This window comes from Gadus morhua, chromosome 10 (assembly GCF_902167405.1).
Source record: "Gadus morhua chromosome 10, gadMor3.0, whole genome shotgun sequence".
In the NCBI taxonomy this organism is placed as follows: Eukaryota; Metazoa; Chordata; class Actinopteri; order Gadiformes; family Gadidae; genus Gadus; species Gadus morhua.
The window spans coordinates 22,926,780-22,949,786 of record NC_044057.1 but is presented as its reverse complement, the minus strand read 5'-3'; the positions used below and the strand labels follow the sequence as shown (position 1 = coordinate 22,949,786).

Sequence of the window (23,007 nt, the reverse complement as noted above, 5' to 3'; positions counted from 1 at the left end):
TTCTCCAGAAATGGCTAAATGAAAACTGTTTTATTCGCTACTACTACCTGCTCTAATATGAAGCAATCAAAAACCAATCCTCTGTTTATTCTACTGGCTGTAGCCCCTATTTGGCTAGTCGTCCTTGTTGTTCTACTTTGGTCATAAATATTCATGCCTTGTTTATACAGTTTAGTGAGCAAGCAACGCTGAGGTATGTTCACCCAAGGGAATGATTGGGTGAGCAAGTGAGTGTTTAAGTGAGCGAATGAGGAAGTCAATTAATAAATAAGCACCCGAGTTGGTGAATATCGAATATTGGGTTAATGAGTGATTGCGTTAGTGAAGCCTCCTTTTGAAGGGCTGAATTCATGCTCCCATCGTGAATGAGTCCGTCCCTGTACTGGTCCTCTCTGTGTTTCCAGAACAAAGCTCAGGTGTTGCTTAAACCTTGGCAAATAGGATTCCAAACAGGAGAGTGAGAGAGAGAGTCACGTCTGTCCCCGAGATTTGTTATTCAGTGAACCGCATCCTCAGAGAAATGGATTTACTGGCATGCCCTCTGCAGACAAACGAAGGTTGGCCCCCACCTTAGAGATCTGATTTGGCGCACAGTGCACGTCGTGACACACAGCTTTTTAGGAAAGCCCACTGAACTGAAACACATTCATAATGTGACATCGACTTTGATATCATGATGGAGAGAATACACAGGAATTGAGAGGAGAGGAGTGAAGCTGCAGAGAGGAGAGGGAAAAACCAGAGGGATGGAGAGGAGAAGGGAGGTGAGGGCGCCCTGGGTTAAATGGACAGAAGGAGAGAGGAGACGGAAGGGGAGGAGATGCGAGGAGAGAGGAGTGGAGAGGAGAGCATAGGAGAGGGGAGGTGGCTTTGAATTAGATGGACAGAAGGAGAGAGCGAGGAGAAGAGGAGGGAGGGGGGGGAAGAGGGGCGCGGCGGCGGGGAATTAGACGGACAGAAGGAGGGAAGACGGGGGAAGAAAGTAGAAGAGTTGAGAGGAGAAGAGAGGAGGGAGGAGAAGAGAGTGTGGTGGGAGGGATGGACAGAAGGAGAGCCACACTCTGGGATGGATCGTTTTTTATTCTTGGATCGGAGAACCAAATTCTCTGAATCAACTGAGGGGGAGAGATGGCACAATGTAAACTGTCATCAGACCACAAACCCCCAGTAGACGACACACCCTGAGGAAAAACAATGTCTTTTTTTCCTAGTGTGGCATTGGTCCCACTCTGTAGCTCTGATCTGAGCCATGCGGTGCCCACAGTGTTTGCTATCGAACACAGATTCATAGCTTCAATCATTTATTCCTCAAGCCCCATAGTTTATAGGACTAAGATTTCTGCCTGAATTTGATATCAGAATGTCCCTCAAGTTGTGCCGTGGTCTCCGGGTCCTATGTCAGATCTGTGTTGTCGTAAAACCACACTGACAGGCATGGTTGAAGCAAGGGCGTCGTACGTTTACTGCTGTTATTCCCCATAAGGAATTACTAGCAACAAACTCATCCAAAGAGAGATGCAGGATTCACAGTGCTTTGACATAAAAATATAGCTGCATCTTAAAATCAACAAGTGTGTAATTACATTTGACTCATTTGAGCACAATAATATTTTGGTTTCCCGTACACTAACGTTTCTATTTCAGGGCCTCCATACGCAGAAAACCAATCTCTCTGGAGCCTTGTGTGATTTTTTTTTTTTTTCAATATCCCATCCCTTTCTCTTCTTCCTGTGAGTAACATTTCCCAGTGGAATATGTTGGTTGCAAAAGTAGCGAAATAATTTCCTTTCATCTATCCAATACTAAGCCAGCTAATTTAATTTGTTACTTTCTTCGCTGTATATTGTATCCAGACATTTGCATAACAATCAATGCGGCACAGTGGGATGTATTTATCTTGTGACGCTATACTTTGATGCTTTAACACTTTTATGTTTGGATTAGCAAGAGCTGGAGTTGCCTATACCCCCCTTCCCCAAACCCCCACCCCCCTCACTGGAATGTTTCTGTGTATTTCGAGGCGTGCTTGGAAAGGTTTATTTTCGGAAGAAGTTGTCGACACAAACCAAAACGTGTTGGGCAAAGAAGAGATTGGGGAGACATCCTCATCCTAACGGATGTATCATTAATACAATGCCAGACGATGCATGCTGGTTTTTCATTATCCACCTGAAAATTGGAAAACTCTGTGAAAGGAAGAGGTTTGACACGGCATCCTAATTTAAAAACACAACCAAGGTGAACTGATTGATCCTAGGCCTTTTAAAATGACATGTCAGCTAGTATTTACAGCCACCGCAAAAGCAATTATCGAAAATAGACGTAAAGTCATTAACAACAACGAAGTGCTCCATCTGAATGTGCCAGGGTGGGAGAATACATACCCGCGCATTCAAGGAAGACCAGGCGGGAAGCATCAGTATCCTCCCTCGTTGTGGTCACCTAGTCACTGACCTCTGAATGGAGTCATGCAGGCCCTGCTGTCTGGTTCCACATTGGGCTTAAATTACCCAAAGCAGGACCGCTGGAGTTAAACTACCACACACCAGCTCTCGTGAGGTTGACCCATTCTTCTTAGCTGGCTGAGAGAGAGAGAGAGAGAGAGAGAGAGAGAGAGAGAGAGAGAGAGAGAGAGAGAGAGAGAGAGAGAGAGAGAGAGAGAGAGAGAGAGAGAGAGAGAGAGAGAGAGAGAGAGAGAGAGAGAGAGAGAGAGAGAGAGAGAGAGAGAGAGAGAGAGAGAGAGAGAGAGAGAGAGAGAGAGTTTCTTTCTCAATCTCATATCCAGGAATTTCATTTTACAGGATCAGTGCCGCCACCTAGTGGTGAATGAATGCTAAAATGTACGAAGGTTTTCTGTGCACTGTTGTAATTCACAAATGCAATGTCGTTCATGTACTTATTTTACATGTACTTCAATGATTTAGTTTAGTTCCGTTCTTTTTTTTTATTAGTATGGGTAGAGGCAGCAGTGAGGGAGATAGATGGAGAAGTTAATAGCTAATTTAAACCTTTGGGTCAGGTTCAGTCGGATTCTCTGCACAATTCTACATCAAGGAACTGTAAGGTGTGAAATAACAGACAAACCCCCCCCCCCCCCCCCCCCCCCCCCCACACACACACACACACACACACACACACACCCAAACATACACACATATACACACACACACACACACACACACACACACACACACACACACACACACACACACACACACACACACACACACACACACACACACACACACACACACACATACACAAACACAAATACACACACACTGTCCCACAGGTGTGTGTGTGTGTGTGCGGTGGGGGCTCTGAACAGAATGGGGGTCTGGGCTGCTGAGGTGAGCTCTGCTCTAACCTAATGGGTTTGGGTCCTATCCAGAAGTGACGTACCGGGGATGCTACATCACAGCTCCAGCCGGGGCTGAGACCACAACCCCTGGACGCGTAGGGATACGGCACCTGGCTCCATCTGTGTTTGTGGTACATGGGATCAGATCACAGGTGGAGACGGAGGAGGGAACTGGGTGCTTCAATGGTTCAAGTGAGGGGGTCCCAGTAATTAAACTTAACCATTCATTCATGATTATGGTATCTGCAAGGCTATAGCTTGTGATTGGTGCCACAGGGGTTACGGTGGTGTATTGTACTGGCATAGATAAATGACCGCACATCGTTGACCGCACACGTTTGCTCAAGGGCAGGAGCCCTTGAGCAAACCGCATAATTGCCGACCTGCGCAATTATTACCTGTAAACGTTCTCATGTTACTAGAGGTTGCTTAGTGGGCGCCGGGCGGGCAGTGGCTTAGGAGGTAGAGCGGGTCGACTGGCCACGGGAGAGTTGCTAGTTCGATCCCTCGCTCCTCGTAGGAGAGCGTAGAGGAGTCCCTGAGCGAGACACCTGATCCTAACTGTTCCCGAACGAGTTGGCTACTGCCTTGCATGGCTGGCACTGCCTTGAATATGTGTGTGCATGGGGAATGCGAGGCAATAATTGTAAAGCACTTTGAGTGGCTACTGGTAAGAAAAGCGCTATATTAATGCATGCCATTTACCATTTACCATAGTGTCTTCTGAATGACAAACTAACACCCAACTACCAAGGTGAGTCTTCACATTGTACAGTTTTCTCTCACATTCTGCAAAAAATCACATCCTCTCTGGACTCTGAACATGTATGCTTTGTATTCTGTTTCAAACCTAAAGTATTTTCGCATTAAAAATAAATCAAAATAAATAAAAAATAATGTGTACTATGTACATTTCATTGTACATAGCCATAGGGTGAAGATGTTGCTCTGGTTTTTCCGTCTAAAAAAAAATCCAGACTTAACACCAGACTCTTTAAATAATACGTTTAAAATAGTCCTACACAGTCTTTCCACCACATGTATAGTTTCTCAAAGGCGTTAACCGTCGCTGCGTGTCAAATCACTTTTACTCTTCACACTTCACACATTGCTCCACCCGTGGTCTCCCCCTGGTACGTTTGATTGTTACTTTGTCTTTCCTTAACTGTTCACCGCCTTTATGCAGCACACGCACGCACACACACACACACACACACACACACACACACACACACACACACACACACACACACACACACACACACACACACACACACACACACACACACACACACACACACACACACACACACTTTTTAAATAACTCAAAGGAAACATGTGAGTGAGTTCAGACTCATCGTTGAACTCGTGAGCCTCCCCAGTCTAGTCTGGCGCATTGGCATTTTGCCGAGGACACCTCAGCGGTTGCCGCTATCACAAACTTCTGTTGCATGTCACGACAACAACAACCCCATCCAGTTTCCTTCCGATGAACTGTGACTCCGGGTGTGATAGCATAGAGAGTAGTCTGAACTCAAATCCGACATCCCCTTAACCCATCTGTTGTGTGTTCTCCCTTTGTTCGTTGAGCGAGATGTCCACCACCTTTCAGCTTCAGCAACGAATAGCAGTCGCACACCATTTGGCCCTCACGAAACACTAAAACTGTTTGTGTTTCTGTGTGAACATTACCATAATGGCATTTGTGTTTAGCGATTTAATCACTATCAGGCGCTCGGCTGATAATTCAAAAGAGAGAGGACCAAGAGAGAGGACACCACCGAACTGCAGCGATCGGCATCATGCCGGCTCGCGGCTCATTAGCCAGAGCTCTGTTCTCTCTGACTCACATCTTCCAGGGACTCCACTTCCCAGCAGGAGCAGTGACTGGGATAAATAAGGAATAATCAACGGATTTCCCCCGCTGTGAGTCGACCCAAATACGGAGCTCCATGCCACCGAGGTAGCCCCACGTGTGGTGCTGAAGCCCTGTAGCGAACACAACGGCTCCGCTACATCACAGCGTCCGGCGGAGATCCGAATGAGAGTGATTAGTAATGCATGACAGTAATGGTTTGGGACAGAGATTAGTGATTGTGTGTGTCGTATCGTAACTCTGCAGTTCCAAGTTTTCAACTGTTGAATGTTGCCACTCAAGTTTATGAAAATTGAAAGTTGTCAAGTTAGTTTATTTTATGTATTTTTCAGTCACACACACTTCCTTGCAATTTATAAAAAAAGAAACTGCCTGGCCACTATCCAGATGACAATCCCTCAGATTGCCTCCAGGCCAGAGCTAGAGAGGAATATCGTGTTATTGTCAGGCAGTGCACAATTTGACACGGAGGCGTAGAGACCATGCTGGGGTCAATCATTATGCTTCCATTCCCCCTCAGTTCTACACCTAAACCAGCCGATCTTATTCCTTCACATGTTGCACATGACACGACCGAAGGAGGAGTTCAGTAGGCCTATTAAGCAAGCCTTACTTCTTATTATTTATTAAAAAAGTGCTTTTAGAACTCAAAAACGACACTTTGAAATCCGCCAGCAGAACCGGATCATCCTGCCGGGCTGGAGTCCAGCACATTCCCTTCTGCGGGGGGTCCTGGGCTGACTGCGATACGTACACACCGGCAGGGTCCATCCATTACGTCCCGACCTTGACCGCACTGCTCCCTGGGACGCCCCGGGGACAGACAGAGGGCGTGACTGATGTCGCTGCTGGTGTAGCCACCTCCTCCTCCAACCGTCCGCCGCAGCCGTATCCCACTGCAGCGTCTACGGATCCCTATCTCGCATCTCCCCTCGTTTTAATTATTCACACCACTCGACCACACTCTTATCAGCGATAACCCATCGGACAGAGCCTCCCTCCCTCCCTCCCCCGCCCCATAGCTTCCATTGCAACTGATCTGTCCTGCTCCTCCTCACCCCTATCTCTCTCTCTCCCTCTCCCTCCTGCTCCTCTATATCTAGCTGGGGACACGACACAATTATTCATCTGAAAGGGAAAAGGCCGCTAGGGTTGCATGCAAGCAAACATGTCATGAGAAATGGAGCCCAGATAACCTTCAGCTAGGTGTAGACAGCTGGGAAAGAACCGGCGTCAACTCTGTGTTACGTAGTTGCGAGCAGTACCGTTTTTTTTCGTCGCCTTCCACTATGATTTTGGGTCTGACTGTCCGGCGTTGAAGACAGCCTGCAGGGTAGATGGCTGTTTCAACCTTGGTAGCTCAGTAGTCATTCGTCACACAGTATAAGCCATATATTGTGAAACTGAATGAACAGAAACTTTGTGTTACTTTGAATCAAGTTAAATTACAAAAATTTCCTCGACAAGTTAATGGTGCAAAGCAATTCCATCAATTTTGTTTCCCTAGGCTAGTATCCTGTATTAATTGTTTTAATAACAGGGGTGGGTTATTAACAGCAGTAGGCGATGTTTCTTCTTCCTGTTGAATCTGCCGTTGATGCAAGATGCAGTGAAGAACCGGCAATTGAAGTTCTTTGTCCGTACTTGGGTATGGGCAGAGGACGTAACAACTGTTTAAATCAATAAGCTCATTGATTTATGTCTGCGCTCATTCTTCAACATTAGATTGACTTTAAAAGTCACTAATTAGTTTACAAACCAATACACACTCGGTGTCACTATCTATCTCCTCTCACACACATACACACACACACACACTGCCTCGTTCATGCTCACTCATGCACACGCACACACATACGCTAGACACACACAATGCCTCACTCACACAGACCAACACGCGCACACACAAACCCACAACCACACTACCTTGTTTGAATACACACAGACACACAAAAATGTTCTAACCCACGCACGCACACACACGCACACACACGCACACACACACGCACACACACACGCACACACACACACACACACACACACGCACACACGCACACACACACACACATCATAGAGGCATTGGCTATAATTTCTTGGTGACAGCTCCAGGACAGAGGAATGGGGGTGTTGGGGGGGGGGGGGGGGGGGGGATCATCTGTCAGATTGACAGGCCGATGGTGGCTGTAGATGATGGGAGGTGTGGAGGTTTTCGGGAGTGGGGGAATTGGCGTTGATCGCGGCTCAGAGATAAAAATCAGTGAGAATCTGAGAGGCTAAGATGCTAATCTTCCACAGGAAGTCAGGCTATAGCGTTGCAGAGGAAACCACAGGAGAGCAACTGACCTTGTGGGGCTCTGCCTCTGCAGAACACAGGAAGCGGCTGCCTGCCTTCAAGAGTAGTAGCGTGTGTGCGTGTGTGTGTTGTGTGTTTTATAGAATCTGTGTGGTGCGAGTATTTAAAATGCAAAAACTGCCTTGCATTGACGTCAATTTTTTTTTTTTTCCGATGTTTATAAAGCAAAAAATTTAAAACGAGTTTTTCCCCAAATGGGTTTTTGCACTTCGGTTTGAGTCACCCATCTGATTCTGTATCTGGTCTCTCATACCAAACCACATGTTTCCTTTGCATGGAGCTACAGGGATGTGAGCAGCTCTGCTCCTCGTCACCATGCTCACTGAGTAACTGCTTTACACCTTATGTTCCAAGACACAAAAACCTCACGCTTGAATCACCTCATTCATCACTTCCCTGTGTGAAAATCTCATGATAACATAATCCAGCACAGCAATTATCATATCAGTATTAATGACAATATTAATGTCAATCAATCTTCTTTTTTTTTTTTTTTGTTCTTTATATTTAGATGGATAGATAGTCTAAACAACTATATCGCCTCGATATAGTTGTTTAGACTATCTAAAAGACATTGCCTCGATATTATCGAGGCAAAGTTATTTTCAAAATGTTGGTTGGGTGGCAACAACTACAGATACCCAGGACAGACAGAAATCATTGTTGACCTTTCAAAAAGTCAAAGTGTTCGTATGTGTATGTGTGTGGGTTCGTATGTGTATGTGTGTTCCTTCAAATGAACTGTGACTCCGGGTATGATAGCATACGACGCACACACGCGTGCGTGCGTGTGTATGCTATGAAGGTTTCAATCAATTTCATTTAAAGTTTACCCTTGAATGTAATTATGTGTCATAAATAGAATCCAGGGGTGAAATATAAATGTCTCTATATGGGGATGGGATCTTATGAAAACTGTAAAGGTCTCAACGCTCTTTACACAGCAGAGAGAAAAGGTGGCAATGTCACAAAGTCACGGATAAAATTAGGAGCCACACAACGGGTCGTGTTGTCAAACTGGATTGAACCTGATTTACTGCACACAGAATATGATCTTTTGATGCAGGGTGTAATGGGAGACAATCTGTAAGTCAATCTTTGCTGATCAGGAAAAAAAAGAAATATGCAGGGTTGACACTCAATAAAGTCTCTTATGCCTTACCTGGTAATATAAGCATATTATGGTTTTGAGGTACATAAAACAGAGGACATCCTTACGACTTGTAAGTAAAATATAAAAACCAACCCCAGATATCAACATTTATATTTGTCCGCCCTCCACAAAAAAAAACCGGAACAATTCAGGGTTGTGTCGTCAATGCCTCTAAACACCAACTCACAGGAAGCGATGCTGGGTTTCAACGACGCACTAGGTGAGGAATTAAAGCTATAGACACCACAAGTGGTGACGTCTCAGAGTCTGTACTACTTTTTACACGGTACTTGGTTCCACTGTGCAGTTTGATATTAATAAAGGGATCTTTGATACGTGCAACTTAAAGAGGTAAGATCCCCTTCTCTCTCTCGCTCTTGTTTTTAAAAGTTTTGACCCCTAGTTCTCAACACAGGAATCTAAACTATTCTCCTATTTTCCAGCGTCTGTTATATGCTGTAACCCTGTTTGACATTTTTATGCTGCTGCCTCAGCCAGGTCATTCTTGGAAAAGAGAATTGTAATCTCAATGAGCCCATCCTAGTTTAACATAGGTAGAACAAAAAATATATAAACAATGAATATAGCACAAATGTATAATGTATTTTTAGCAGTAATAGATATTTAAGGTAGGAAGGAAAAATAAATATATTATGATTAGGTGTTATTTAGTTAGCTCAACTCTACTGTAGGCCTACTCTACTTTACTTATACGGGTTGAATTCAGTACTGGTTGCACTAAATTCCAGAGACAACTTAGAAAATAAGATACGATAAAAACAATTTAGGGAGAAATAAACAAAGTAAATGAAATAGTTGACTGCTCCAATCCATGCTTCTTTGAGTCTTGAGCCGAGTGCCGAATAGTCGACAGACCATGTTCCTTCTCTCTGTTTGAACCTCCCTGGTAGATGCAGGTGGCGGTGATATGACCATCCAGGTCTCCGCTGTGATCATGGTGAGTTATAGTGTTCATATTCACAAACAGAACCAAGCACAGTCTGCGTTCTGTCGTGTGTGCGTGTGTGTGTGTGTGTGTGTGTGTGGGCGTGTGTGTGTGTGTGTGTGTGTGTGTGTGTGGGCGTGTGTGTGTGTGTGGGCGTGTGTGTGTGTGTGTGTGTGTGTGTGTGTGTGTGTGTGTCACAAAGAGCTTTCCTGTAATAGGCACCGATGAAAGAGCGATTTAACTCTATTCCTTGTGGGGGAATAAACTTTTTGGGGGACTTTCCCTCTCCCTTTGCTGCATAATTACCTGTGAGGAACACAAAAGGAACGTGCAGTGAAGAAATGGTTGGCAGTGTTGCTGCAAGTGAGGAAAACCTAAGAAAATACCTCTTTAAACAGGGTCTCAGCATGGGTCAGCTCGTTTCAGGAGAGAAAGTCCTGAATGTTTTCACGGAGGTTGGATAACTAAGCATAGGAGGTAAATTGATGCACAGCATGTCAAATCAAATCTACCACTGTTGTTTCTCAATGGCAGAGCTCTGGACCTTTGGTTACAATTTCTATATAATCAACTATAGCTATGGAGCTATTGCACGATTGATTAGCGTCCTGGCAGGTATTGGGGTAGGAGCCTAGGGAACAATGGTAAATAACGCAGTTCAGTTTGATACAGAAGTATGACAGATGTGCGACTGCTTTCGGTGAGTGGCAGAAACAACGACGCCATAGTTGGGTGGACACGATGCCACGCACCAATTGCTGATGGCGGTTGTTTTAACAAAGTTTGTGAGCATGAATATGAACGCAGAGCATGCTCTGCTTGCTACTGGCCTAGCTCACTAATCAATGTTCTCTGTTGTTCATTTTGAAACTGTGTACACAAAATAACCAACCGTGAAACTGAAATTTGCGTGAAGGCGAGAGCTGAATTCAGTGCTTTGAGGTCTGGTCTGATCCCAACTGAAGCCGGATCTTATAGCACTATTGTGATTAAGGGTTGTACATAAATATCTAGATATGACTCGATTTGTTGGTCTTTGAATTTTTGGGGGGATTTGTTCAGATTTCTACATGATTTACCAGGCATTTAGCAGACGCTTTTATCCAAAGCGACATTATAATAATTACATTTGTGAGAAGAAAGAGAAACTACAACATAGATCGCTGTCGGTACAGTAAGGATGTTAATATAAATAAGTGCCAAGCACTTACAATTGCTAAGTTAACCCATTTCCCGTATACTACAAATATAGCTACTATTGTACTACTTTTAAGGTGTCAGGAAGTGTGGAAGAGGGGTGTAGGAGAGAAAGGAACGATAAGGGGAAGTGGGGGGGTAGAGGGAGAGGCTGCAGAGTCCAGATGAACTTGTGGAAGCTGGTGAGCGACTCTGTGGTACAGGAACTTGTCCTCCATTGCCGTGCCAAAACAGAGAAGAGTTGAAACTGTGGTTCGATGACATCAACAGTATATAAAGGCCCAATCCCATTTCTACCCCTTACCCCTTCCCCTTACCCCTCCCCCTTGTTTTGAAGGGGGAAGGGGTAAGGGGTAGAAATGGGATTGGGCCTAACTGACTGTGCTTACCAAGTTTCACAGTAACTTTCAATAAAAATGAAACGACCACGACTACGTAGCACTCTGCAGTGTTATTTTGTAACTTTCTATTCTTTGTAACAACCCCAACTTGGTTGTAGTCTTTGATAGATGTCAGCATGACTTGTGAGATGACTTTGGTGGTTTTCAACGTGCCCGCCATAGGAGGGCAGAACCAGAGGCACGGGGAGCAGGCAGAGGCTGACGCTCTGCAGAGCCACGGAGGAGCCCAAATACCTGGAGACGGATGGCTGGGAGGGGAACTCAGACAGCATGAATCACCTGTCAGCCAGGTCTACAAGCGTCGTCAGAAACAATGACGGTAGGAACAAGTGGAACGCCTTGGAATGTCTTCTCTGAAGTCTTTCGGCAGATGCTTGCATCCAAAGCAACAGTTAACAGATACGTGTCATTTAGAGGCCGAAGGGCCTTTTAGCCTCTTAGCTGATATGGTAAATGGTCTGCATTTATATAGTGCTTTTATCCATAGCGCTTTACAATAGTGCCTGACATTCACCCATTTATGCACACATTCACACACCAATGGCGGAGTCACTAATGCCAGGCGACAACCAGCTCGTCAGGAACCGTTAGGGTTAGGTACCTTGCGCAGAGACACATCAACACTAAGCTAGGAGGAGCTGGGGATCGCTCCACCTCCCGAGCTAATGCAGCCCCTGATATATGCATGTAGGTCAAACACACGAAAATGCAGATGCATGCAGTTTGAACACAGTGCTGTCTGCCTTGGGGTCAACCCCCTGAGCCACACTACGCTAGATCCATCCCCCCCACGTAAATAACACCATGTGCATAATTTGGTGGAGGCTTGAATCTAAACATTATATGATACCCTGAGTGCTTACAGTCTGAGCTACAGAGGACCACAGTAGAGAGAAACAAAGATAAACATTGAATACATCTTTCAAATACAATTTATTCATCTTTGTGTGTATATAACAATAACCTGTCTCAAAAAGGCAAAAACAAGAGAAACCTATCAAACCCTGGGAGAGATAAAAAGTGTCTAAAAAGCCCACATCCTCAACGGGGCGGGGCGACCACGCCAGTCCCTCACACGACCCTTCAATGAACCGAGCTTGAATGAATAGTTATACTGTCCCGGTTTGAAAGAAAGTTTCCAAACTGAATATCAAGAGCAGGCCAGCTAATGAGCGGAAAGATTGCAACAACAGAACAAAAAACAGTGCAGAAGACAGCAGCTGTGCTGGGAGCGATGATGAGTAGGCTACAAGCAGCGAGCGCATGTCTTGAGCGTCCCCATGCTGGGGGAGCAGACCGCCCCCCCCCACGGGGCTCCGGGGACGACCGCTGCCGGGGTCACAGTGTGAGGGACACAAAGCAGGATGAAGCCAGGAGGTGCAGAGGCAGGTAGGCCAGCATGGAGGAGCGAGTCCCGAGTCCAGTCAGTCAGCAGCCTTTCGGTTGGTCAGTCAGTCAGTGCTTGAAGCCTCAAGGTATTGCAGTCCATTTCAGTTTAGAAAATGAGGTGAATGAAGTGTTCACACAACATGAAAGGTTTCATTACTAACAAGCCATGATTTGGACCAGGAGGAATAATACAATTATTGAATGTAGTTATTTTTCACATATTGCCACCAAAAACCTTTATTTGAGCTGACTTCTGGTATAAGGCTGTATTACATAGTCATGACACATCCCTCTTTAGTCATCTGTAATTCATACAATGATTGACAGGCTTTTGTTTTTTACAGATTCAATTATCAAGACTTGCAAGCTTGCTGTCAATTAAGCTATCCTTAGCAATTGAAATATTGTTCCGCCCCAACTGAAAAATTGTCATCCGACCTCCTTTGGATAGGGTCTTTCAACATTTTGAATGACATATTTAAACTAGCGGACCCCCTCAATATCAACGCAAGGAACTCCAAACCAACCCTAATACCTCCACACTTCAGCCAAGCTTATACTCCACCAGGAACATTGGTAGCCATGAAGATACTCATTCATTCATCATCCTTGGAACCCCTGGAAGCGTTACCCCAGTGACCACGAGTCCCAAGCCTGATCAACGTTTGAGTCTTCTCCTTCACATAGTGCGTGGTCTGCAGATACTAGAGGAGTTGAACGCGAGGATTATGCACTTGTCCCGTGGAGTTGTGTTTAACCCTCTGGTGAATCCCCACGCAGCCCCGGCTGTGAACAGAGACCTCAAGCCAGGCAGGAGGGACGCCTCGTTGGGTCATATGGAGGAAGGTAGATATTAATTTCTGTTGCACTCATCGGGTATGTTGTGTGCCAATGTGTTCTCTTGACAGACTGCTATCTCTTTTTAGTCCAAACGTTGAACTTGTGTTTGTTTTACAGTCAAGCACACGCTGCCTGAGGAGCAAAAGGAGCAGGTAAACATACAACATGTGATATCAATATTAACATTAATATTTAGGGCGTTTAGCAGACGCTTTTATCCCTAGCGACAGTACATTTGTCAGAAGAAAGAGGAACAGTATTTCGCTGTCGGTAGTCAGGATGTTCATAGAACCAATTTCCAAGCACTGTTGTTAGGTTGTTAGGTTTAAATTGTTAGGTTAAACCAGTAAACCTATAAAACAAAGATAGCTAGGATAAGATGCTCACAATGTTTTAAGTGCAAGGACCCTTACTGTCTTTTGCAAAAGATATATGCCTGGAGGTTTGCTTGTGTGCGTGCACGTTTGTGTGTGTGTGTGTGTGCATGTGTGTGTTTGCACGTGTGTGTGTGTGTGTGTGTGTGTGCGTTTGTGTGTGTGTTCATGTGTGTGATGTCTGTGTGGGGGAGGCATCGTGAATGTATATAATGTGGGTTGCATGTTCCCAGTTAAGCAAGTGTTTCCTCTCCACTCTTCTCTCCTACAGCTCATAGAGGTTCCAAAAAGGTAACCCTGTCGGTCTACCTTACAAGAGTTTCCACCATGTTCTGCCAACCGGTTTGGACCAGACTAAGGTTTTAGGCTATGGTCCGGTTCTTCTCATCCAGGTCCTCTGGATCCATGCTACCCAAGGACCTGGCTCACCACATCGCTGCACTGAATCTTCACAGAGCCTCCAGGCGACGGTAAAGTTTCCGTCCTTAATCCCTTGGCTGAGTTCATATATTACTTCCCCGCATTAATCAGTTCAGGACAGATTACATGGCTTTACATTTCTCCAAATACCACCTGTTTTTAGCTGCACCAAGTCTGCCATCTGCTGGTTGGTCGTTGTTGTGACTGGTTGTTTTCTATTTCAGATCATCAAACGCACCAAGAGGGGTAAGTAGATAAACAAACAGCCTTCGCAGAATTTACATATATTTGTTGGTGATATCTCTGGACAGTAAATACCAGATTATCATGAAGAAAATGCACTTCCCAAAATCTAATCAGCTTAGAATGTTGCTACAATTATAAATAAAAAAGTATTTTAATTGAAAGCATCCTCATTTCAAGTATCATAAAATTATAAAATTTGAATTTGCGAATTAATTTGTATCAAAATATATATATATTTAATAGTAGCATTATTTGGGGATTTTGTTTCTCTGAAGCTACTTAAAATCAAGCTGGTTCAAATACAAATATGAAAACATTAAAATGATAACACAAAATATTGTATTTTGAGAAAAATGATAAATATATATTTTATATATATGTATAGATATATATAAAAAAATTATCTAAACATACATTTTTTAAGCCTGTTTAAGCATAAATCTAAGCCCCTATAGCTATCTTAAGATGTGTTAAGTGTTCTACTATCACCTCATACCTTTCTCGGGGTATCGTCGACACCCCCAGACCAATACAAAAATGTCAGGGCCTGTCCTTATTTTCAGTATTATAATCAGTATTTTTTAAATAATAAAGTAATAGCATATGGTTATCCCTGCTCATAACCTATGTGTTATTTCCCTGTTTTCTCAGCTCCTTCACGGAGATGAATGGTATTCCGGTGCTTGTGACAGAGCCGAGGCAGAGCATGCCCTCCACCTTGTGAACAAGGTCTTATATCAGTTAAACCCATTAAGTTAACGGGGACCTATTATGCTTTTTCAACTTTTATGACCTATAAACGTTGTTATAATGATTGATAGTCATGTTTATCCATACTAAAGTGTCAAATAATGACGTACATGCATTTCAACGTATTCCCTGCCGACAGTCTGGGGTGGCTGTGCAGAGCGCTTAACACTCGGGACAACGTTTGCGATTCACTTGTTCACATTTCCGGGAAGTCATCTACAGAGAGGCACTCCTGCCCTGCCGCGCACCCATATGCCTGGTCAAATCTGCTCGTGCGCGTGCTTCAAGGAAGGTAACCAATCGCAACAGAGTTGGGTTGGCAGGAGGGGGGCGAGGGGGCGGAGAAGGACGAAACCGAGCGTTGACAGAGAAGGCTGAAAGCGCCCAGATGAGAGGAAGAGTTTCCCGAAAATCGTCATCGTTTTTTGTGTATGGTTAAACATGACTATCAATCATTATAACAACGTTTATAGGTCATAAAAGTCGAAAAAGCATAATAGGTCCCCTTTAAACACATCAGGCCATAGATCTGTTCCACTTCAAAATGCCTGGTATTCATGAATATGAACTGTGTTAGGACGGGGCGTTCCTGGTGAGGGACTGCTCCAGGGGGACCCACAGTGCACCGTTTGTCCTGGCGGTGTACCACGAGAAGAAAGTCTACAACATCAAAATACGGTTTATTGAACACAAAAACAAGTATGCCCTGGGAACAGGAAATAGGGAAAACGACGTGAGTAATAATGAAAATACATAAATATGTTATATTAACCCTATTACTAACCCTAACCTTATTATTAACACTAACCCTCTTACTAACCCTGACCTTATTACTAACCCTAACCTTATTATGAAAACTAATATTAATAACTCTAACCCTATTACTATCCCTAACCCTATTACTAGCCCCTAACTTATTGCTAACAGTAAACCTATATATAACCCCAACCTTATCACGAACACTAACCCTATTAAGAACCCTTACCTTATTAATAACCCTAACCTTATTACTGACAGTCACCCTATCTCTAGCCCTAACCTTATTTCTGACACTAACCCTACTAACCCTAATCATAATTCTTTAAGTCATGTCTCAGACTAGGTTGTAGTTTAAAGGTGTGAATGTTGTGTTGCGTCATGGGACTGTAGGCAGCCAGCTCAGTTACGCCCGATACTGTTGGCTGGGCCCTGGGATTATCCCCCATACAAGGTCCTCTTTGGTTTTACTGGAAGCTGGACTCCAGGGGCACTGGTCCTTTCTCACATTCTCACCCTAAAACCCCTTCCCAAACCCTGAGACCAAAGCCAAACCCTAAAACCTTACTATTATTTCTGCTAATGCGCCAACACTAAAATCCAACCCTAAGCCTAAGATTGACATTTTTCCTTTCAGATGTTCGACACTGTTGAAGACATCATCAAATTTCATTCCACTTTCCCAATAGTACTCATCAACTTGACTACACGAACAACCCAATCCCCACCCAACTGCATCTTAACAAACCTGATCACTAGAGAGGACATCAACAGGCTACTTCAATAGCACTGCCCTCTAGTGATTTATTTGTTCCTCACTATTGATGTATCAAGACCATAACTGTTGCATTCCATGTGCACCCTGTATGATTTCTGCTCATGCAATCTGTAAATAACTTATTACAATTTTCTTACTTACAAGTCTTGTTCCCACCCAATACGTTCCTTTAATTTTTGTAAGGTTCAGTCCCACTATTATTAACTATTTAGGTAGCCTTTTATATGTGAAATATGCTGAATCAAAAAAAAAATCAGACGTATTTTGATGAGGTCTGGAAGTACAATGGGATCATGGGAGTCGTTTTCACCACGAAAAAAAAAAAAAAAAAATTCTCGAGAGAAGGCTGAAAAGTTATAAGAGGCCTAACATGTGTCTATAGTATTTGATTGCAGAACATTTTCGTTTTTCAAACTTGTTGATGGTCTCAGAATCATTATTTTTGTTTGGAATGCAAAACGTTTTTTTGGTCCTCGACAAATAAACACAAATGTTATCCTCATAGGTTGGCCCAAACGAAAAACAAATTGCACCAAGAGCAAACCATTAGACAGTCTGACTGGAGTGGACAAAGGGGACAAAATTGAAGGTGTTTTAGGGTTCAAATTAATTTATTTTAATTTTTAAAGCAATTATATTAGGTTGATAAATAAATGTTTGTGATTGGAATGCAAAACGTTTTGATCTCAGCTATTTAAAACAGGATTGCATGAAGAAAATTGCTCTGTTAGGACCTTAAAAGCTAATTTTGGATTTTAGTAATGCTTCTATACGCTGGCTCATTAAGTTCAGCGAGACAACCCCGTCCACCCGTCTTTCAACCTTGTTGATGGTCTCAGAATCATTCTTTTTGTTTGGAATGCAAAACGTTTTTTTGGTCCTCGACAAATAAACACAAATGTTACCCGCATAGGCTGAAACGGGCGAAAACGATCCAGTTTCGTTTTATGCGGTTCAGGAATATCTCCGTAAAGACGGATTCATTGCGAAACCGCATCGAGCTGTAGAAACGCTGTGATATACAAGAAGAAAGTTGAGTGCATCAAGCCTGCACGCATAGAGCCTGCGCACTGTGTACAAACATTCAGTCATGTGGAGATTCAACCATTTAAATTGAGCAGAAATACTTTTTAATGTACAGTTAGTAATTGAATGTATCAAGGGGCTGTATTTAAAGCTACAAAAAGAATACAAATAAAACAATTAATTAAAAATTCAACGCAACTCTGACGTAGCCCAGCTGGGGAGGGCATTTAAGTCATTGTTTGCGTTTCAGGCGTCCACACGAATCCTAACATGAAACCGCATAGGTCCAGATATATTTGAAACCACCCTGGGACATGGTTTCAGAAAAGTGTGGTTTCGAGCAACGGATCCGCCGGCTCCATCTGGACGGTCGGCTGGAACGCACAAGACTTATGCGGTTTCACCAAAGAATCGGCTCCGTGTGGACGGGGCCTAGGGCTTATTCACACTACCTCCGTCCTTCGACGGATCACATTTATTTTATTTTATTGGTTTAGTTCAGGATCATTGCACACTAATCAACATTCAAAATGTAAGTGAGCCAGAGTTAGCCTGAGAGGCTAGTTTCATCGGTTGTCTCCTGCCACATATTCAAAAGGCAACCTAAAATTACAGAAATAAAATGCATATAAACAAAGATTAAAAAACAACATAGTCATAAGAATGAATTGACAGACAATAGCAAACAAACAATAAAATAAGCAGACAATAAAACAATAAAACACAGTGTACATTAAACATTTTAGGAAAGTGCACAAAACAGTAGATTAGAGCTGGACAAATGCACCTACAATAAAAACACATTCAGCAGCATAGAACACAAACATGCAGAACAAACATATATCAGCATTGACTTTGCATGGGGCGCTCGCGAAATGCATTGTGGGTCCGTCCGTCCATAGAGCTCGTAAGTCCGCCTCGAGACCCATGCTCGAGACCCCCATGGGACCTCTGGGCTAGGAAAATTAGAATGGGTTTCAGTAATTATTGGTCTCAGTCTTTATATGCCCTGGATTACACATATGTTGATTGTGGAATTAAATTATAATTTTTCATGCAAAGAAAACAAAAGAAAATTGCGAAGAAGTTTGATGATAGGTTTTGTGTGAGGCCGCTTTGTGAACTACAGTCCCTTGCTGCTCTCGACGCGAATGATATACGTCACCACCACTCTGGTCCAGACATGGCGATCTCTCTGCTCCACCTCACCACTTTTTTCCAAGGGGAGGATAACAGCATCTAAAGAGATGAAAACCATTGCCCGTCGGGGCATGTGTAGATTTTCCGTTATGCAGATGGGGAGATTGCCGGTCTTGTCCACACCAGTCGCAGGGAGCGTGGGTACAATGAGGAAGATGCACTCTTTTTTCTCTTCAGTGCCGGTAAGGAAAGGTTCTGAAAGACAGCATTCCCATGTAGCTAATTACTAAGGAATAAAATGTATACAAAATCTGTCTGGCACGTTTTATGAAGAAAACGTTCCTAAAAAGCATCGGACATATGACCCACTATGTTCTGCTCCATGTATCCAATGTTGACAACATGACATGACATGGCTAAGCTATCAACATAAACAAGAGGAGCTAGGAAAGGAAGTTAACTGCGTGTTTAAGTTCAGAAGGGGCAAACGTGTGGCAACACTGTCGTTTTTTATTGGTCGTCATGAAAAAAACATAAAGGGTAACACTGTTGTCTTTGTCAAATAAAATATAAGGGTTTTATTGGTCGTCATGAAAAAAAACATAAGGGGTAACACTGTTGTTTTTTATTGGTCGTCATGAAAAAAAACATAAGGGGTAACACTGTCGTTTAAACATAAGGGGTAACTGTTGTCATTTTTTTTGTCGTCATGAAAAAAAAACATAAGGGGTAACACTGTTGTCTTTGTCAAATAAAATATAAGGGGTAACACTGTCGTTTTTTATCGGTCGTCATGATAAAACCATAAGGGGTAACACTGTCGTTTTTTATCGGTCGTCATGATAAAACCATAAGGGGTAACACTGTCGTTTTTTATCGGTCGTCATGAAAAAAAACATAAGGGGTAACACTGTCGTTTTTTATCGGTCGTCATGAAAAAAAACATAAGGGGTAACACTGTTGTTATTTATTGGTCGTCAAGAAAAAAAACATAAGGGAAATAATAGAAATACAAACATACATTAAAATGTCATGTATATCCTCTTTATTTATGATTGATTACTGTGCAAAGTCATCGCCTCAGTGGTGCAGTGGAGTGCACTCTGCCTATACCCCTGGAGACCGGGGTTCAAGTCCAGTTGATGTCCTTTGTTGGAAGTCTCTTATCTCTATTTCATGCGAATTATAAAGTCAAGTATAACCATTGTGTTGTCTTTTTTCTGTGTCTTCCTGGTGCATTGATAAGTTTGGTGGTTATCACTCTAAACAGCTCAGGTTCGGTACCCCGCAAAAACGTAGACAAGGGTACCACTGTTGTTTTTTATTGGTCACCATGGAAAAAACATGAGGTGTAACTCTGTCTTTTTTTATCGGCCGTCATGAAAAAAAACATGATGGGGTAACTGTCGTTTTTTAGCGGTCGTCATGAAAAAAAACATAAGGGGTAACACTGTCGTTTTTTATCGGTCGTCATGAAAAAAAACTTAAGGGGTAACACTGTCGTTTTTTATCGGTCGTCATGAAAAAAAACATAAGGGGTAACACTGTCGTTTTTTATCGGTCGTCATGAAAAAAAAACATAAGGGGTAACACCGTCGTTTTTTATCGATCGTCATGAAAAAAAACATAAGGGGTAACACTGTCGTTTTTTATCGGTCGTCATGAAAAAAAACATAAGGGGTAACACTTGTTATTTATTGGTCGTCAAGAAAAAAAACATAAGGGAAATAATAGAAATACAAACATACATTAAAATGTCATGTATATCCTCTTTATTTATGATTGAGTTTTTTGCAATGTCATCACCTCAGTGGTGCAGTGGAGTGCACTCTGCCTAAACCCCTGGAGACCGGGGTTCAAGTCCGGTTGATGTCCTCTGTTGGAAGACTCTTATCTCTATTTCATGCGAATTATAAAGTCAAGTATAACCATTGTGATGATTTTTTTTCTGTGTCTTCCTGGTGCATTGTTAAGTTCGGTGGTTATCACTCTAAACAGCTCAGGTTCGGTACCCCACAAAAACGTAGACAAGGGTACCACTGTTACTTTTTATCGGCCGTCATGAAAAAAACATGAGGGGTAACTGTCGTTTTTTATCGGCCGTCATGAAAAAAAACATAAGGGGTAACACTGTTGTTTTTTATTTGTCGTCATGAAAAAAAACATAGGGGGTAACACTGTCGTTTTTTATCGGTCGTCATGAAAAAAAACATAAGGGGTAACACTGTCGTTTTTTATCGGTCGTCATGAAAAAAAACATAAGGGGTAACACTGTCGTTTTTTATCGGTCGTCATGAAAAAAAACATAAGGGGTAACACTTGTCGTTTTTTATCGGTCGTCATGAAAAAAAACATAAGGGGTAAAAAAAACTGTCGTTTTTTATCGATCGTCATGAAAAAACATATAAGGGGTAACACTGTCGTTTTTTAATTGTCGTCATGAAGAAAAACATAAGGGGTAACACTGTCGTTTTTTATCGGTCGTCATGAAAAAAAACTTAAGGGGTAACACTGTTGTTTTTTATCGGTCGTCATGAAAAAAAACATAATGGGTAACACTTGTTATTTATTGGTCGTCAAGAAAAAAAACATAAGGGGTAACACTGTTGTTTTTTATTTGTCGTCATGAAAAAAAACATAAGGGGTAACACTGTCGTTTTTTATCGGCCGTCATGAAAAAAAAACATAAGGGGTAACACTGTTGTTTTTTATCGGTCGTCATGAAAAAAAACAAAAAGAGTAACACTGTCGTTTTTTATCGGTCGTCATGAAAAAAAAACATAAGGGGTAACACCGTCGTTTTTTATCGATCGTCATGAAAATTAAGATAAGGGTTCAAGTCCGGTTGATGTCCTCTGTTGGAAGACTCTTATCTCTATTTCATGCGAATTATAAAGTCAAGTATAACCATTGTGATGATGTTTTTTCTGTGTCTTCCTGGTGCATTGTTATGTTCGGTGGTTATCACTCTAAACAGCTCAGGTTCGGTACCCCGCAAAAACGTAGACAAGGGTACCACTGTTATTTTTTATCGGCCGTCATGAAAAAAACATGAGGGGTAACTGTCGTTTTTTATCGGCCGTCATGAAAAAAAACATAAGGGGTAACACCGTCGTTTTTTATTGGTCGTCATGAAAAAAAAACGTAAGGGGTAACACTGTCGTTTTTTATTGGTCGTCATGAAAAAAAACATAAGGGGTAACACTGTTGTTTTTTATTTGTCGTCATGAAAAAAAACATAAGGGGTAACACTGTCGTTTTTTATCGGCCATCATGAAAAAAAACATAAGGGGTAACACTGTTGTTTTTTATCGGTCGTCATGAAAAAAAACAAAAAGGGTAACACTGTCGTTTTTTATCGGTCGTCATGAAAAAAAAACATAAGGGGTAACACCGTCGTTTTTTATCGATCGTCATGAAAATTAACATAAGGGGTAACACTGTCGTTTTTTATCGGTCGTCATGAAAAAAAACATAAGGGGTAACACTGTCGTTTTTTATCGGTCGTCATGAAAAAAAACATAAGGGGTAACACTGTCGTTTTTTATCGGTCTTTTTTCTGTGTCTTCCTGGTGCATTGTTAAGTTCGGTGGTTATCACTCTAAACAGCTCAGGTTTGGTACCCCGCAAAAACGTAGACAAGGGTACCACTGTCGTTTTTTATTGGTCGTCATGAAAAAAAACATAAGGGGTAACACTGTTGTTTTTTATTTGTCGTCATGAACAAAAACATAAGGGGTAACACTGTCGTTTTTTATCGGTCGTCATGAAAAAAAACATAAGGGGTAACACTGTCGTTTTGAAAAAAAACATAAGGGGTAACACTGTTGTTTTTTATTTGTCGTCAAGAACAAAAACATAAGGGGTAACTCTGTCGTATTTTATCGGCCGTCATGAAAAAAAACATAATGGGTAACACTGTTGTTTTTTATTGGTCGTCAAGAAAAAAAACATAAGGGGTAACACTGTCGTTTTTTATCGGTCGTCATGAAAAAAAACAT

At 42.6% G+C, this 23,007-nt stretch overlaps 1 protein-coding gene across 1 annotated transcript; it reads left to right on the top strand.

Annotated features, from left to right (window-relative positions):
* The first annotated feature begins 8,937 nt into the window (after positions 1–8,937).
* Positions 8,938–17,123, top strand: clnk (cytokine dependent hematopoietic cell linker). The gene is made up of 11 exons (XM_030368637.1): positions 8,938–9,094; positions 9,655–9,701; positions 11,450–11,606; positions 13,457–13,522; positions 13,634–13,668; positions 14,162–14,181; positions 14,283–14,360; positions 14,535–14,556; positions 15,208–15,285; positions 15,884–16,039; positions 16,700–17,123. Exons 2-11 carry the CDS (start codon positions 9,672–9,674, stop codon positions 16,847–16,849), a joined length of 792 nt encoding a protein of 263 aa, XP_030224497.1. The 5' UTR covers positions 8,938–9,094; positions 9,655–9,671; the 3' UTR covers positions 16,850–17,123.
* The last annotated feature ends 5,884 nt before the right edge of the window (positions 17,124–23,007 follow it).

Coding starts and splice junctions, on each gene's coding strand:
- clnk (XM_030368637.1), top strand. CDS start 9,672: ATGACCATCCAGGTCTCCGCTGTGATCATG. Junction 9,702..11,449: donor AGGTCTCCGCTGTGATCATG/GTGAGTTATAGT, acceptor TGCCCGCCATAG/GAGGGCAGAACCAGAGGCAC. Junction 15,286..15,883: donor CCCTCCACCTTGTGAACAAG/GTCTTATATCAG, acceptor GAACTGTGTTAG/GACGGGGCGTTCCTGGTGAG.